At 40.6% G+C, this 16,860-nt stretch overlaps 1 protein-coding gene across 2 annotated transcripts in view; it reads left to right on the forward strand.

Annotated features, from left to right (window-relative positions):
* PDE6A (phosphodiesterase 6A) overlaps nucleotides 1–16,860 on the forward strand; it is a gene marked incomplete at both ends in the record, with an annotated part of 73,232 nt that overhangs the window by 10,535 nt on the left and 45,837 nt on the right. For both annotated transcript variants that reach the window (XM_082837269.1, XM_082837270.1), the window contains 2 exons: nucleotides 422–562; nucleotides 14,762–14,836. In XM_082837269.1, coding sequence (XP_082693395.1) covers nucleotides 422–562; nucleotides 14,762–14,836 — 216 coding nt within the window. The remainder of the gene's footprint in view (nucleotides 1–421; nucleotides 563–14,761; nucleotides 14,837–16,860) is intronic.

A 16,860-nucleotide genomic window follows, 5' to 3' on the forward strand; every position in this document is an offset into this window, starting at 1 on the left:
AGCAACTATACTCCAATAAAGATGTGAAAAAAAAAGCTGTATCCCAGACTGATTGTATGAACAAGCTTTCAAGTCAGGCAGCTTGGATTTGAATCCCTGCTAAGCCATTTACTAGCTCTAAGAGCGAATCACTTAACCTCTCCAAGCTTCAGTCTCCCCATTTGAAAAATGGGGAAAATTATGGGATAATGTATGTAGGGCACTTGTGCTCAGCCAATGTTTGTTATTATCATTCTTATTAACCACCTAGGAGATAAAAGAAATGGGAAGAGTTGGACCCAGTAGAAGCTGCCCAGTTATTCATCTCTCTGAACCTCAGTTTCTCCATCTATAAAATGGGGACAATTATTGTATCTCTTGGTTATCGTGAGCTGCTGCTCTGTGCCTCAGAAACACTGACTATGTTTTTGTATTTTTTCAGATACTACTGTGGTCTGGGAGCAAAGTCTTTGAAGAACTTACGGACATTGAGAGGCAGTTCCACAAAGCCCTGTACACAGTCCGAGCCTTCCTCAACTGTGACAGATACTCCGTGGGGCTCTTGGACATGACCAAGCAGAAGGTGAGAAGACTTCAGGGGCAGACATTTCCAAGAACAGGTTAAATATATACCAGGTGGAGCCCAGACTTCTATCACAAATTCAGTGCTCAGGGCAGAGTCTGGGAGGATGTGGATGGTTGTGAAAAGGTTTTCATAGGTCTTTTACGCTGAGAAGAGGACTACCAACCTTTAAAGAGGAAAAGTCATTCTAGGGCACAGGGGCGTAAAAATAACCTGTATCTTCCCTAGTCTGTTGGAAAAAAATGAGTATGTGCGAAGAAGGCGTGATGAGGTGGTGAAGGTGGGTGATACAGAAGTTTCCATGCAGGATGAAAGTCCAGAAAGAAGGAAGTTGCCAACTTCAGGAATTCTCAGAAAATGCACTCAAAGGTGGGCAGAAACCTTTCCTATGGTGTATGGAGCCCAAGGCTCATCCAGGCAATTGAAGTGGATGCATATGCTTAGATCTGGTCCCTCAGAATGCTCTGGGGTCACGCTGGCTAAGGCGGCAGAGACTCAACTGGCCCCCAGTCATGTTCTTCAGCTAGCTTTTCGCAAACCAACTCTCCCATTGCTCTTTCTCTACCTGTCTCTGCCTCCTGGAGCTAATCATTTTCTGCCTTGGAGCAGAGTTCCAGAGTTATCTAGATATGTGATTTCCTCTCCCAAAGTCCCAAGATCCCTGTCGGTTTCATTTTGCATGCTTTATCATGCTGCGTGTGGTACACAGCCCAGTGGAGACCCTCTAAGTATTCGGTCGAATGAATAAATGAATTGCAGAATCTGGGGTTGGAAAAGACCTTAGGTCTAGTCCAGAGGCTCCCAAATGTGACAGTAAATTAGAATCTTCTGAAGAACTGTTTAAAAATTGCTGGGCTAATCATCAAAAAGTCTACAAACAATATATACTGGAGAGGGTGTGAAGAAAAGGGAGCCCTCCTACACCATTGGTGGGAATGTAAATTGGTACAGCCACTATGGAGAAGAGTACAGAGGTTCCTCAGAAAACTAAAAATAAAATAACCATATGATCCAGCAATCCCACTCCTGGGCATATATCCAGACAAAACTATAATTCAAAAAGATATATGCACCCCTATGTTCATAGCAGCAGTATTCGTAATAACCAAGACATGGAAGCAACCTAAGTGTCCATCGACAGAAGAATGGATAAAGAAGATGTGGTACATATATACAATGGAATATTACTCAGCCATAAAAAAGAATGAAATAATGCCATTTGCAGCAACATGGATGGACCTAGAGATTATTATGCTAAGTGAAGTAAGTCAGACAAAGACAAATATCATATATCACTTATATGTGGAATCTAAAAAAAAATGACACAAATGAACTTATTTATGAAACAGAAACAGACTCACAGACTTCAAAAACAAACTTATGGGGCTTCCCTGGTGGCACAGTGGTTGAGACTCTGCCTGCCAATGCAGGGGACACGGGTTCGAGCCCTGGTCTGGGAAGATCCCACGTGCCGCAGAGCAACTGGGCCCGTGAACCACAATTAATGAGCCTGCACATCTGGAGCCTGTGCTCCGCAACAAGAGAGGCCGCGATAGTGAGAGGCCCGTGCACCGCGATGAAGAGTGGCCCCCGCTTGCCACAACTAGAGAAAGTCCCCGCACAGAAACGAAGACCCAGCACAGCCATAAATAAATAAATAAATAAATTTTAAAAAAACAAAAAAACAAACTTATGGTTACCAAAGGCGAAATGTGGAGAGGAGGGATAAATTAGGAGTTTGGAATTAACATATACACACTACTATATATAAAATAGATAATCAACAAGGACCTGTAGCACAGGGAAATCTACTCAATATTCTGTAATAACCTATATGGGAAAAGAATCTGAAAAAGAATGGATATATGTATATATATAATGGAATCACTTAGCTGTATACCTGAAATTAATACAACATTGTAAATCAACTATACTCCAATAGAAAATAAAAATTAAATTAAAAAAAGAAATAGAAAATCTAACTAGACCTATAACAAATAAAGAGATCGAGTTAGTAATTTAAAAAAACTTCCTACAAAGAAAAGCCCACAGCCACATATTTTCACGGATGAATTCCACCAAATATTCAAAGAAAAATTAATGCCAATCCTTCACAAACTCTTACAAAAATAAAAGAGGATGGAACATTTCCCTACTCATTCTATGAGGCCAGTATTACCCTGACACCAAAGATATCACAAGAAAAAACCCTACACACCAAAAACCCTACAGAATACAGATGCAAAAAATCTTCAACAAAATACTAGCAAAGTAAAACCTTGGTCACATATAAAAACCATGGTCAATTGATTTTCAACAAGGGTGGCAAGACCGTTCAAAGGGGAAAGAATAGTCCTTTTAACAAATGGTGCTGGAACAGCTGGATATCCACATGCTAAAGAATGAATTTGGGGTCCTACTTCACATCATATACAAAAATTAATTCAAAATGAAGCACAAACCTTAAACTATAAAATCTCTTAGAAGAAAATATAGATGTAAAATCTTTGTGGACTTGGATTAGGCAACAGTGTCTTCGATATGACATCAAAAGCACTAGTGACCAAAGGAAAACCAGATAAATTGGGCTCCATCAAAATCTAAAACATTTGTGCTTGAAAGGACACTAATGAAGAAAGTGAAAAGACAATCCATAGAATAGGAGAAAATATTTGCAAATCGTATGTCTGATAAATGTCTAGTATGTAGAATATAAAAAGAACTCTTAAAATTAGGAGTATGGACAGACTTAGAGAACGAACTTATGGTTACCAAGGGGGAAGGGTGGGGAGAAGGGATAGTTAGGGAGTTTGAGATAGACGTGTACACACTGCTGTCTTTAAAATGGATAACCAGGTAGGTCTCTGCCGGGGACATGGGGAAAGTGAGGGGCCTGCGGGCCTGGGTGCACCAGGCTACCGTGAGGTCCACAGCGGAGGCCACGCCCAGCCCAAGGCCCCCCACATGGGAGGCAGCCCCTCTGCAGGCCTCGGCTGGTGGAGTCGGGGGGACGGAGTGGCATGAATGCCAATGTCTCTGCTGGGACCACGAAAGACCCCAGTGCCTTGGTGCTGAAGATGGGCATGGACGCAAGGGGCATCACCTCTATCAGGAGAGGTGCCGAGGCCAAGGCTGTTTTGCCCAAGAAGGAGAAGCTGAAGCTGAGGTGTAAGAGGTGGCTGTAGAGGGATGCAGTTTCAATCTCTGGTCTGGGAACTAATCCCATATGCAGCGGGGCAACTAAGCCTACACGCTGCAAATACTGAGCCTGCGCGCTCTGTGCCACAACCAGAGAGAAGCCCGTGCACCACAACGAAGAGCCCACGTGCCGCAAGGAAGAGCCAGCGCAGCCAAAATAAAATTTTAAAAAATAAATAAAATAAAATAAAATGGATAACCAACAAGGACCTACTGTATAGCACAGGGAACTCTGCTCAACGTTATGTGGCAGCCTGGCTGAGTCACTCTGCTGTGCACCTGAAACTATCACAACATTGTTAATCAGCTATAATATAAAATAAAAAGTTAAAAAAAATTAGGAGTATGGGATTAACAGATACGAATTACTATACGTAAAATAGATAAGCAACAAGGATTTACTGTATAGCACAGGGAACTATACTCAATATCTTGTGATAACCTATAATGGAAAAATATATATATATAACAATCACTTTGCTGCACACCTGAAATAACACAAAATTGTAAATCTACTATACTTCAATTTTTTTTTAAGTTTGATGCTTTGCTCATGAAGGGAAAAAATAAAAAACTTCCTACAACTCAACAATAAAAAGATAACCCAATTAAAAAAAATAAAGTAAAATGAAATAAATAAACATTGCTGGGTTACATGATAGTCTGCCTTTTTTACATAATGTTCTGTGAACATAATTTTTATCAGTACATGTGGATTCTTTTAAGACAACATACATACACATACACATAACACATAACATACACACAATTAGAGCGCTAATTACAGGAGAATAGTTCGATGAATTACCACAGAATGAACATCCCACTTAACTACCACCAAGATCAAGAAATAGAACATAACTGGCTCCTTTCTTACCCCTTTCCAGTAACTCCCACCCCTTCCTCCCTAAAGGTAACCACTATCTGACCTTTAAAGCCATGTTAGTTTTGCCTATCTTTGAAGTTCATATAAATGGAATCATATAAATACATACTCTTTTGCGTCTGGCTTCTTTTGATCAACCTTTGGGTTGTAAGATTCATTCTGATTGCTCCTCATAGCATTAGTTCATTAATTTTCATTCTTGTGGAATATTCCATTATATGAATAATCTGCAAAGTATTTATTTATTCTACTGTTGATGGACATTTGCATTTCCAGGTGTGGGATTTTATGAATATTGCTATTATGAACACTCCAGTACATATTTTTTGGTACACAGTTGGACCCATTTCCCATTTCAGTTAGGTATTTACCTGGGAGTAGAAATTCTGGGTAATAGCTTTTTTTTTTTTTTTGCGGTGCGAGGGCCTCTCACGGCTGTGGCCTCTCCCGTTGCGGAGCACAGGCTCCGGATGTGCAGGCTCAGCGGCCACGGCTCATGGGCCCAGCCGCTCCGCGGCATGTGGGATCTTCCTGGACCGGGGCACGAACCCGCGTCCCCTGCATCGGCAGGCGGACTCTCAACCACTGCGCCACCAGGGAAGCCCTTTTTTTTTTTTTTAATATTTATTTATTCATGGCCACGTCGGGTCTTAGTTGCAGCATGCAGGATCTTTCATTCTGGTGCACGGGCTTCTCTCTAGTTGTGGTACATGGGCTCCAGAGCACATGGGCTCGGTAGTTTGCGACACACAGGCTCTCTAGTTGAGGTGCGCGGTCTCAGTAGCTGTGGCACATGGGCTTAGTTGCCCCGTGGCATGGGGGATCTCAGTTCCCTGACCAGGGATCGAACCTGCGTCCCCTGCATTGGAAGGCAGATTGTCAACCACTGGACCACCAGGGAAGTCCCTAGCTTTTTTTTTAATTGAAGTACAGTTGATGTACAATATTATATAAGTTACTGGTGTACAATATAGTGATTCACAATTGTTAAAGAATTACCTTTAGTATTACTCTTCTGGGTAATAGTTTTGATATTGCCAATCTGATTTTCAAAATTATTGTACCATTTTACCCTCCCACCAGCAATGTAGGGGGTGTCCTCACTAATACTTGGTATTGCCATCTTACTAATTTAGCCATTTTGGTGGGTGTGTAGTGTTATCTCTTTGGGTATTAACGTGTGTCACCTAATGACCAGGAAGCTTTATGTTTATTGACCATTTGGATATCTTTTTTTTTTTTTTTCAGTAGTTCATTCTTTTTTATTGCTGAGTAACAGTCCACTGTTTGACAATACCATTTTATCCATTCTCCTACTGATGCATACTTGGGCTTTGGGTTTTGTTTTTTTTTTTTTTAATTTATTTTTGGCTGCGTTGTGTCTTCGTTGCTGCGTGCGGGCTTTCTCTAGTTGTGGTGAGCGCGGGCTACTCTCGGTTTCGGTGTGCAGGCTTCTCATTGTGGTGGCTTCTCTTGTTGCAGAGCACGGGCTCTAGGGCGTGCAGGTTTCAGTGTTGTGGCACATGGGCTCAGTAGTTGTCGCTCGTGGGCTCTAGAGCACAGGCTCAGTAGTTGTGGTGCACGGGCTTAGTGGCTCCGCGGCATGTGGGATCTTCCTGGACGAGGACTCAAACCCGTGTCTCCTGCATTGGCAGGTGGATTCTTAACCACTGCGCCACGAGGGAAGCACAGGTATCTGGGTTTTTGTAAGCAAACTTAATGAAAAGGAAATATAATATACATGCTTAAAAGTGAACAATATTTTAAAAAGATTTTTTAATTGAAGTATAGCTGATTTACAATATTGTGTTAGTTTCACATGTACAGCAAAGTGTTAAAAGTGAACAAATCTTAAGTGTACAGTTTATTGACTTTTCACAAAGTAAACACACCTATGTAACCTTCATCCAGTCAAGAAACAGAACATTGCTACCTCTCCCAAAGTTCCACTTTGAGTTCTTTCCCAGACACCACTGTACCCCTTTAATGTGTTCACTCTACTAAATTCTACCACCATGGATTGGTTTTGTCTGCTTTTGAATTTTCTGGTCCAGTATTTTCCACTCAAAATTATGTAAGATTCATCCATGTGGTTGTGTGTAGCACTAGTATATTTATTTTTATTGTTTTAAAGTAAACCATATGTATGCATGTGCCACCATTTCTGTTTATGTATTTATTGTTGATAGGTACTCGGGTCATTTTCTGTTTGGGGCTGTAACAAAAAATGATTATAAGAACTTATTCTATGTTTCTTGGTGCTCAGATATACAAGTTTCTGTAGGGTACATACATGGGGTAGATTTGCTGAGTCATAGAGTATACATAAAAACAGCCAAACAATTTCCAAAATACTTGTAAGAATTTATATTCCTACTGGCAATGTGTAAGAGTTCCAGTTTCTTGCTATCCTCAACAATGCTTCATATCACCTCAAAGCTAACCATTCTAATGGATGTCTAATGGTACTCCAAGAGTGATTTTAAAATGTATTTCCATTATGACTAAAGAAGTTAGCCCCCTTTCATAATTATTAGCTATTTGGATATTCTCGTTTGTGAAGCACCTGTTCAAGTTTTTTGTACACTTTGATATTGAGCTTCTGCCTTTTTTTCATTGATTTTTGCTCTTTGTATGCCCTATATACAAGTCTTTTGTTGGATACAGGTATAGCAAATATATTCTTATCTTTTCATTTTTTTTTTTTGGCCACACTGCGTGGCATGGGGAATCCTAGTTCCCCAACCAGAGATCGAACCCGTGTCCCCTGCATTGGAAGCGTGGCATCGTCACCACTGGACCGTCAGGGAAGTCCCTCTTTTCATTTTCTTAATGGTATCTCTTGATAAAAAGAATTCTTAATTTTACTGAAGTCCAACTTAAAACTTTTCTTTATGCTTAGTGCTCTCTGGAAGTATTTTGGCTGCATTGGGTCTTCATTGCTGCATGCGTCCTGTTTAAGAACTCTTTGCCACCTCAAAGTCATTAAAATATCTCCTATATTATTTTCTAGACATTTTATTGTTTACCGTTCAAATTTATTAGATTTATAATCTACCTAAATTACTTTTCATGTATTATAATGGGGTGGGAATAATGAGGCATGTTTTCACCATATGAATACTAATTAATTCAGTACCACTTACTGAAAAGACCACCCCTTTGCATCTGCAATGCAATGTCTTCTTTGTTATAAATCAAGTGATCACACCTATGTAGGTCTGTTTAAGAACTCTCAATACTGTTCCACTGGTTTGTCTAACTTTATGCAGATATCACATTGTCTTAATACTGTTATTCTTTTTTTTTTTGCGGTACGCGGGCCTCTCACTGTTGTGGCCTCTCCCGTTGCGGAGCACAGGCTCTGGACGCGCAGGTTCAGCGGCCATGGCTCACGGGCCCAGCCGCTCCGCGGCATGTAGGATCCTTCCGGACCAGGGCACGAACCCGTGTCCCCTGCATCGGCAGGTGGACTCTCAACCACTGCGCCACCAGGGAAGCCCAATACTGTTATTTTATAACAAGTTCTAATATCTGGTAATACAAGTCCACTGTTCTTTAATATCACCTTTGCTATTTTTATTTTTGGCCCTTCATACTTCTCTGTGTATTTAGAATCAGCTTGTCAAGTTCTGGAAAAGTAGATTCAAAAATTCATTGGCAAGAACATTTTTCACACTCCAGATTTGATAGTCTTCTAGAGTAAGATGGCCCATCTTTGTGGTGTCATGTGCATTCAATATGCCTTCTACAATGTCAGATAGATCCATGTGTAATTCCGGGATGTCATCGGTGCGGTTGTCCTTCCAGACCTCTAAGAGTGCAACCACCATGTCTCTCAGTTCAACCCTGGAGAGAACTCCATCACGGTCAACATCAAACACCTTGAAGCAAAATTTTTGTCTTTCAGCCAGCGGTCCTCTGCAACAGGCTGATAACCCACAGGATATCTCCTTAAAATCTATGTGATTGTCACGATTTTCATCAAAAGCATTAAACAAACCTTCACTTAGAGATGGACGAATTGGTGGTGAAACCAATGGGCCAAACGTCTCTAAATCAAATCGTCCAGTTCGGGATTGAGCCTTCAGCAACCAATAGCGTTTCTCCAGATCAATGATGTCTGATTCCTCCAAATGTGTGACTCCAGCCAGAGTTTGGTAGAAAGTGGGAGTATCACTATCATCAGTGAGGGTCACATATACACCTCCAGACAGTAGCCAACGAGAGAAGGTAAAAGCATCTTTGTTTAGAAGAAGCCAATTTCTAAACTTTTCATAGTTTACCTTTTCGCCCTCTGAGAAACACTTCCTGAGTGTATCTGGGACTTTACCATCCACCACATGGAGCATTCTTTCCATTTCTTCCCGTATAACATAGCTCCCGGATTCACTTGCAAAAAGACTAAAAATGTATTTTGCTTTCTCTTCATCTCTGCCTCTTGTAAGAAGGACAAGTCCAACTATTAAGTTATTGAAGTGCAGGCCTTTGGATGTTCCACCAAAAGAACAATAAATCACCTCAGCAACTTTTGGAGGCACTCCATCCCCAAGCACTTCTCTGATGAAGCAGTGCTGGCCCATGTAATATGAGAGTCCACAGGTCCTCTTGAAGGCATCTTTCAGTCGTTTCAGCTCTACATCTGTAACTCTCCTCAGCGCCTCCTCGTAGCTGAGGAATCCGATCCGTGACTCCTTGGCGCCCATGCTCCCCTCATCCCCTCGGCTGGGGGTCGGAGCCCGATCTCGCCCCCACCCCCCTCCCGCCTTCTCCTCGGCGTCCCGGGCAGACGGTGTTGGCGTCCCCCGGCCTCCTCCTCCCCCCACACTAACAAGTGCGGCTTCTGCCCCGGCGGCTCCTCCCGGCCGCCGCCACCGCCTCCATGCCGAATCCCATTTGGATATCTTTTGTGAAGTGCCTGTTCAAGTCTTTTCCCCATTTTTTTCATTCTATTGTATGTTTTTATCTTACTTATTTGTCAGAGTTCTTAACAAATTCTGGATATGGGTCCTCTGTTGAATGCAACATTGCAAATATCTTCTCTCATACTGTGCTCTCATTATCTCATGTAAGTTTTAAATTATAATGTAGCCCAATTTATCAATCTTTTCCTTTATGGTTATTGGTTTTTATGCCCTATTTAAGAAATCTTTCCTGGCCCCAAGGTGATAAAGATATTCACCTATGTTAACTTCTAAAAGCCTTATTGTTTGAACTTTCACATACAGCTCTACAATCTACCTGACATTTCTAAAATGTATAGCATGAAGTAGTGTCAATATTAATTTTTCCCATACAGATATCCAATTGACCAGTACTTGAAAAGACCATCCTTCTCCCACACTGTTCTACTGAAAAGACCATCTTTCTCTATCATACCTCTATCATCAATCAAGTGTCCATATATTGGGTCTGTTTCTGGACTATTTTGTTCCCTTGGTATATTTATCTATTCTTCTGCAATACCATACTGTGTTAATTATAGTACCTCTATAAAATATCTTGATATGCAGTGGTAAAAGACCTCTAAGTTTGTCATTATATACTAGAGTTTTTCATCATGTTTTATGTCTCTTACACTCCTTTCTGTATTTCCCACCCTTTTATATTTTTGTTTTTTAGTTTGGATATTTCTTCTGATCTATCCATGAATCTTCGGTTGTGTCTAATTGGCTGTTAAAACTATCTATTGAGTTCTTAATTTCAGGTATTTTTCAATTTTAGAATTTCCATTTCATCTTTCTTGAGGTTTCCAGTGCTCTTCTAAAATTCTCTATTCTGTATTTGATTTCTTGGACATAATCAGTTATTTTAGAGTCTGGGTCTGAGAGCTATAATATCTGTAGATATATTCTATGGCTGTCTTTCTATAGTCTGTTTTATCTCTTGATTTTCAGTTAATCCTTATCTTGTACATGACTATTTATTTTTGTTTGAACATTAGAGACATGTATAAAACATTTTAGAGATGATTTGAAACTCTGGGCAATGTTATGTTCCTCCAAAGGGGATTTATGTTACTTCTGGCTAGCGGTTGAGATAAAGGCAGAGCATCTGAATCCAATCAGGGATTGAGCTGATTTGAAGCTGGTCTTCAGTTTTTGCAAGGGATGTTCTGTTTCTGATTCACTTTTACTCCTAGGGTATAAACCTTTAAGAAGGGCCAGCTGAAACCTGGGTTGATTTCAAGGGTTCCTCCTCCTTGGCAGGCCCTGAATTCCAGTTTTATCCTACTAGCCCAGTAAGTCTGTGCAGCTTCCCAGCTGCTCCACAGCATCTTTGGTATCAGCAAGGCAATCAAGAGGAAAAGCTGAATCAGACATTAGGCTCACATCTCTGGGCTTCCCTTCTCTGTGGGATCTTGGCCCATCAAGTCCTTGCTGCCTTGCTAGCTCTATGATTCCTTCAAACAAATGTTTATATACACATATGCACACATACACATATACAGTCCAGATTTCATAATAATTCTCAGTTGGAGGACTGGTCTGAAACAAACTGGCCACCATTAATAGGAGTAGAAATCCTCTTTCTTTGTTCTTTAGTCCACATAGATTTACCTCATTCTTCTAAATAGTATGGATATACCATAATTAATTTATCCTTTCCCCTATTTCTGGGCATTTAAATCATTTCTAAATAGTCTTGCAATTAAAGACAGTGCTATAATGAACAATCTTGGAGTTAAATTCCTGCACACTTGACAGAGACTATCTATAGGACAAAGCTGTGGAAGTACATTACTAAGAAAAAATTTTTATTTTGCTTTCCCAAAATTTTCCCTCTAAAGGCTAAATCATTTTATGCTCTCACTCGCACTGCATGAGAATTCCATTTCTCCAAACTCCTGCCAATTCTGTATATCATAAATCTTTTTATTTTTCCTACTTAAATGCGCAAAAAATGTTATTGGTTTTGTCTAATTGTTTTTTCACTGATTACCAAGTGAGGGTAAATACACTTATATGTTTATTTGTGAGTTAACTTTTTTTCTTCCATATATTACCCAGATTTTTCTGGGCAATATATGCCCATTTTCCACCTTTAAGATTGAATTCTTTGTCTATTTCTTATTAAAATATAGGAGTGCTTTATCCATGATATAGACTATATCTCTGTCACATAGGCTGCAACCATATTTTCCCTTTCTATGGATTATATTTTAACTTTGTTTATGACATCTTTCATCATACAGAAGATTTAAATTTTCTTTTATGGCTTCTGCGTTTTGAATTTTGTTTAAAAAAGACTTCCTCAACCTTAATATTATAGTCTGAAATAATCTGATGTGTTTTGATTAATATATCTTCATCTCTCATTCATCTTTTGAAATTATCAATATGTTATGGTATAAGGTAGGGATAAATTTTGTGCCCCCCTCATAATTCCCCATTTAAAGAACAATCTACCCTTTCTCCAGTGTTTTGAAATGCCACCATTTTGATATGCCATTTTACCATATAACAGATTTCCATATACTCATGGGTTTATTATTCTGATTTTTGCCTTTAAAATAGCTCCCTAAGTGATTCTGGTGCAGTTGGGCCATATACTGATTTTAGGGAACCTCTGGTACTAGTCCAACTGTCCATTTGATTCTTGTAAATTCTTGAATCAAGTATTTTGCCAAATATGGCTAAATCCAGCAATAAGCACTTTTATACTCCTTCAGGAAGTAGCAAATGAATTCATACAAATGAATGGTTCTTTTTTTTAATCAAAAGAATTTCTGAGTAGTTAAATTCAAAAGAAATTTGGAGGTGCAAACTGATCACCATTTTAAGGTGTTCAGTTTGAACCTTAAAGGATCTGAACACAGCTCTGAGCTGCAGTGTTCTGCCCTCTGTTTCTTTTGAACTCCCCCTCAAAAGGGAAATTTACATTTAAGCAAGAATATCCTGACTTAGTCATCCCCAATAGATGGAACAATCTAGCAATGAGAAGTGGGCTGGGCTGCCTATAATCACTCTAAGAACCTAGGCTTCTCCACCTCCCCCGACACCACCCCACCCCAGGTAGCTAAGCTCTTACCTGAAGTATTGACATTATGAAAAAAGTCAATAAAGATCACTGAATTGTACACTTAAACTGGGTGGATCATATGGTATATGAATTATATCTCAAAAAAGCTGTTTAGAAATAAAAAAGAGAGAGAGAGATTGAGACAGAGGAAGGCAAGCATAAACATGCCCCATATTCCACCCAACCCTTTGTTGATAACATCTGCTTCTCCTTGGGACAATCTTCAGAATCACTCAGAGTTTGATCTTGGCAGTGTCAGCCCCATGTCCTTCTTCTGGTCTCCTCTAACATTTGTGTTCTCCTTTTATTACTGTTTTGGTTCTTACCCCATCTACCTTACTAAAGTTACTTGAGGGCTTAATTTTCTCCTCCATGACATAGCAGATTCCTCCAGGGCATAAACTGTGCCTTGTCCATCTCTCTCTATCTAACAGCCAGCATGTTGTGGAGCTTAGGTAAGTCCCCAGTTCACATTTTCACCCAGAATTGAATTGCTTCGTGTTGTTGGTAGTCAAGAGAAGAGCCCAACTGGGCAGAAGGGTGAGGATGTGAAATCTGAATTTCATGTGGAGTCCCTTCTGCTTGCCCCCTGGATGATATTAGAACAAACCACCATGACAAACATGTTCAAACAAGAGAGAGAGGTCAAGAAGCATTCTGCCCACAATAACCCAGAGCTAGTGATCACGGTCCCTAAATACCAGCAGATAAATGAACAGAGAGGCACTGGAGGACAGAGGCCTCCTCCGCCAGGCCCAGATTTGACCCAACACAAGCTGTGCAGCTGTATGTGCGGTAGGAAAACCAGCGGAGAAGTAGCAAGGGAGCGCCTGCATGGCTTCCCAGTTTCTTCTCCTGGGACTGTGTGACCATGCAGAGCCTTTGCCAACCCTTTTCTCTCCTCTCTCTGCCCCTGTCTCTGCTAGTTGTCTTACAGGTGTCATCCTTTCCTATTGGAGCCCAGATATGGGTCTATCCATCCATATTTGGAACCATTGTTTGTCCTTTCTTTCTTATCGGGAAAAAAATTTTTTTCCCTATTACAAAAGCCCTAAATTTTATTAGGGAATAATTGCTAAATAAAGTATAATCTCATTCCAATCCCCCAGAGAAAACCAGTTGTTAATGCTTTGTTGTGAATTCTTTGACAGCATTTTCTATATAAACACTGGGGTCACATGATTTATCTATTTTTGTCACCTCTCATTTTTTACTCATCAGTGTATCATGGATATCTTTTAAATCAATACCTACACAACTGTAACATCACTGTTACTAGACGTACCATAATTGATTTAATAAGTCCCCTCCTATTGGACACTTAGGTTTTTTCTGATTTTTCACTGCTATAAATGATACTGCAAGAAACATTGTTGCAGCTAACTGTTTGCTCACATGTTTAGCATGTATTAATACTTAAGGTAAATTTCTTAGCCATAGAGTCCCCATTTTCCCTCTCATGTCCCACAGCACAGGGAGTATGAGGGTGCTCCAACCTAACTCCCATTTCTTGGTTATTGATTAGATAGATCCAGTTCTTCTTTTTTTTTTTAATTTTTATTTATTTTTTGGCTGCGTTAGATCTTTGTTGCTGCGTGCAGGCTTTCTCTAGTTGCAGCGAGTGGGGGCTACTCTTTGCTGCAGTGCGTTAGCTTCTCATCGCAGTGGCTTCTCTTGTTGTGGAGCACGGGCTCTAGGCGCATGGGCTTCAGTAGTTGTGGCTCGCGGGCTCTAGAGAGCAGGCTCAGTAGTTCTGGTGCAGGGGCTTAGTTGCTCCACAGCATGTGGGATCTTCCCAGACCAGGGATCGAACCTGTGTCCCCTGCATTGGCAGGCGGATTCTTAACCACTGCACCACCAGGGAAGTCCCTAGACAGATCCAGTTCTGATGATATTGATACATCTCAAAGCACAGACATGATTGACATTCTCCAACTCTAGTGAATCTTGTAGCCCTTCCAACCTTTGGTTTCACTGAGCTCTACCCATCTTCCAGATTTCAGTGATAGATGACTCATACAGGTAGTCTTCTTTTCTTAATCTTTTTCTGATCTACTTTCAAGACACATAATTATTGTTTTTCTCATTCCTAGGAATTTTTTGACGTGTGGCCAGTCCTGATGGGTGAGGCTCCACCCTACTCTGGTCCCAGGACTCCAGATGGAAGGGTAGGTCTCTCTCTAGCCCGTCCAATATGAGCAAATGTTTAATGAAATGCAAACGAGTAAGGCACTGTAGGCCCTGCTGAAGTGTCTTTACCACTTCAGTATTTATCTTCTCTGGGTTGGGTTGTCTCCCTTGAAATTATGATAACTCCTCACAATTGCTCAAGCCCTGTAATTTGCAAGGTATTTTAATATCTCACTGGAGTTTCACAATAACCCGGTGGGACTGACAAAGGAGGAATAAATATTCTCATTCCATAGATGAGGGAAGAACTCCAGAAAGATCAAGCAACCTGCTCAAGGATCCACCCAGCAGGAAAACTGTAGACAATTAAAGCTACAAATAACCTTAAAATCTAATCTAAAATGTACAAATTGATAGCCAGAAGGTCAATTCCAGCCAATAGGTAAATGTGTTTGGCTACATACGTTTTTTTAGTTTTTCTTTGTTTTCACTTTAAAACAGTTTTGAATTGGCAGCTTAGCACTTAAAAATCAAGGTATTTCTGATAAACATCTAGATTCTCAGTTTCTTTTCAAAAGGTGGCAGATCAGTCAAAACTGGACCCACAGTTCTGCAGGGTAAATTTGATTGGAGCTGAGTAGCGGCCGCCTCCTTGCAATGTGTGGCCTGAACTCTCTAGTTTGCACAGTGCCCCCGACTCCCTCTTGTACACCCCTGGCCTCCTCCTCTCATCTATGTTTCTATCAGGTCTCTCTTGGCACTTCAGTTTGCAACCTCTGGTTTCCTACTATTGCTACATTTTAAAGATGAGGCACAAACACTTTAGAGAAGCTGAAATGAAATGTGTGGGGATGTAAAGATGCAGCAGGGTAAACAGACCTGGCACTCAAATGGCGTATAGAACCTGTAGAATGACAGAATGACTTTAGCTGAGGCCACATACAATAGGTAAGCAGCAGAGTCGTGTCCTGAATTGAGTTTTAGTCCAGCGTTCTTTCCACAAAACCTTCCAGCCTGTCTGAAATGGTATGTCAATTTCTGCTAGGAGGCCTGATTCCCCCCAGCCAACACTAACCCTACCCAAAATAAAGATAAAGGACAGCATGTGTATGTCTGTCCGTGTCCGTGTGTGTGTGTGTGTGTGTGTGTGTGTGTGTGTGTGTGTGACAGACTTTATTTAATCTTAATTCAAACTCTAGGGATTTAGAATTAACACCATGGCCTGTAAGCTTCATATACACACCAGAAAAGATTTCAACCTTGGAATCTAAACTGTCTGTTCTGCTTTACCCAAAATGACCTTTATAACCTGGCACTGTCCAGTTTCAAACTACTCTTTTGCCCACACAATTCCATGATTTCATTTGGGAAGACTGAGTCTTCAAGGCTTACATCATGTGCTGCTGTCAGAAAACTATCTGGGGACGTTTTTCCTTTTTAAGTACAGCTTTTTGTGTTGGCATAGCTGAGATGTTACTACAGAGCTTTTCATCTAATTCACATATGAGCTGGACTTGTTCCTAAAATTTAGAATTCTAGGAACTATATAGAATAGAGATCACCATAGCTTTCAGACACCACCAACTTCAATTAACTTCAGTTTCCCGGGCTGCTTTAATATTCAGCTCTCTGAGTTGAGCCCTGAGGTCAGAGGTCATCTCCAATTCCAGGACAGCCAGAGAGCTATCAGGCTCTAACTTATCCCTTTGCCTACTAACATCACTCTCACACTTTATCTGCCACATTCACGTTAGAAATACAATCTTCATCTGGATTTTGACCAATTAACCTCCCCAAATCTTGGTTCTGAAGTTCCCCCAATGCAACTACACCTCACTTCATCTCCTCTTAAAAATAAAGCGTTGTGTGTGTTTTTTAATTATGAAAAAAGCTAAGTAGACTTCATGGGGAAAAAAAAATAGCACTTCTTTTAAAACTGGTATATTTCCATGCATGATGATTTGGCTCTCGCTGTATGTGGCTCTTTCAAAGACCCTGTGTTACAGCGTCAGCTGCTTAGGTGCAAAGTGACAAAGGCACTCATTGATGGCTTGGTTTTGAC

The sequence above is a fragment of the Leucopleurus acutus genome (assembly GCF_964270905.1).
Source record: "Leucopleurus acutus genome assembly, chromosome: 3".
Taxonomy (NCBI): domain Eukaryota; kingdom Metazoa; phylum Chordata; class Mammalia; order Artiodactyla; family Delphinidae; genus Leucopleurus; species Leucopleurus acutus.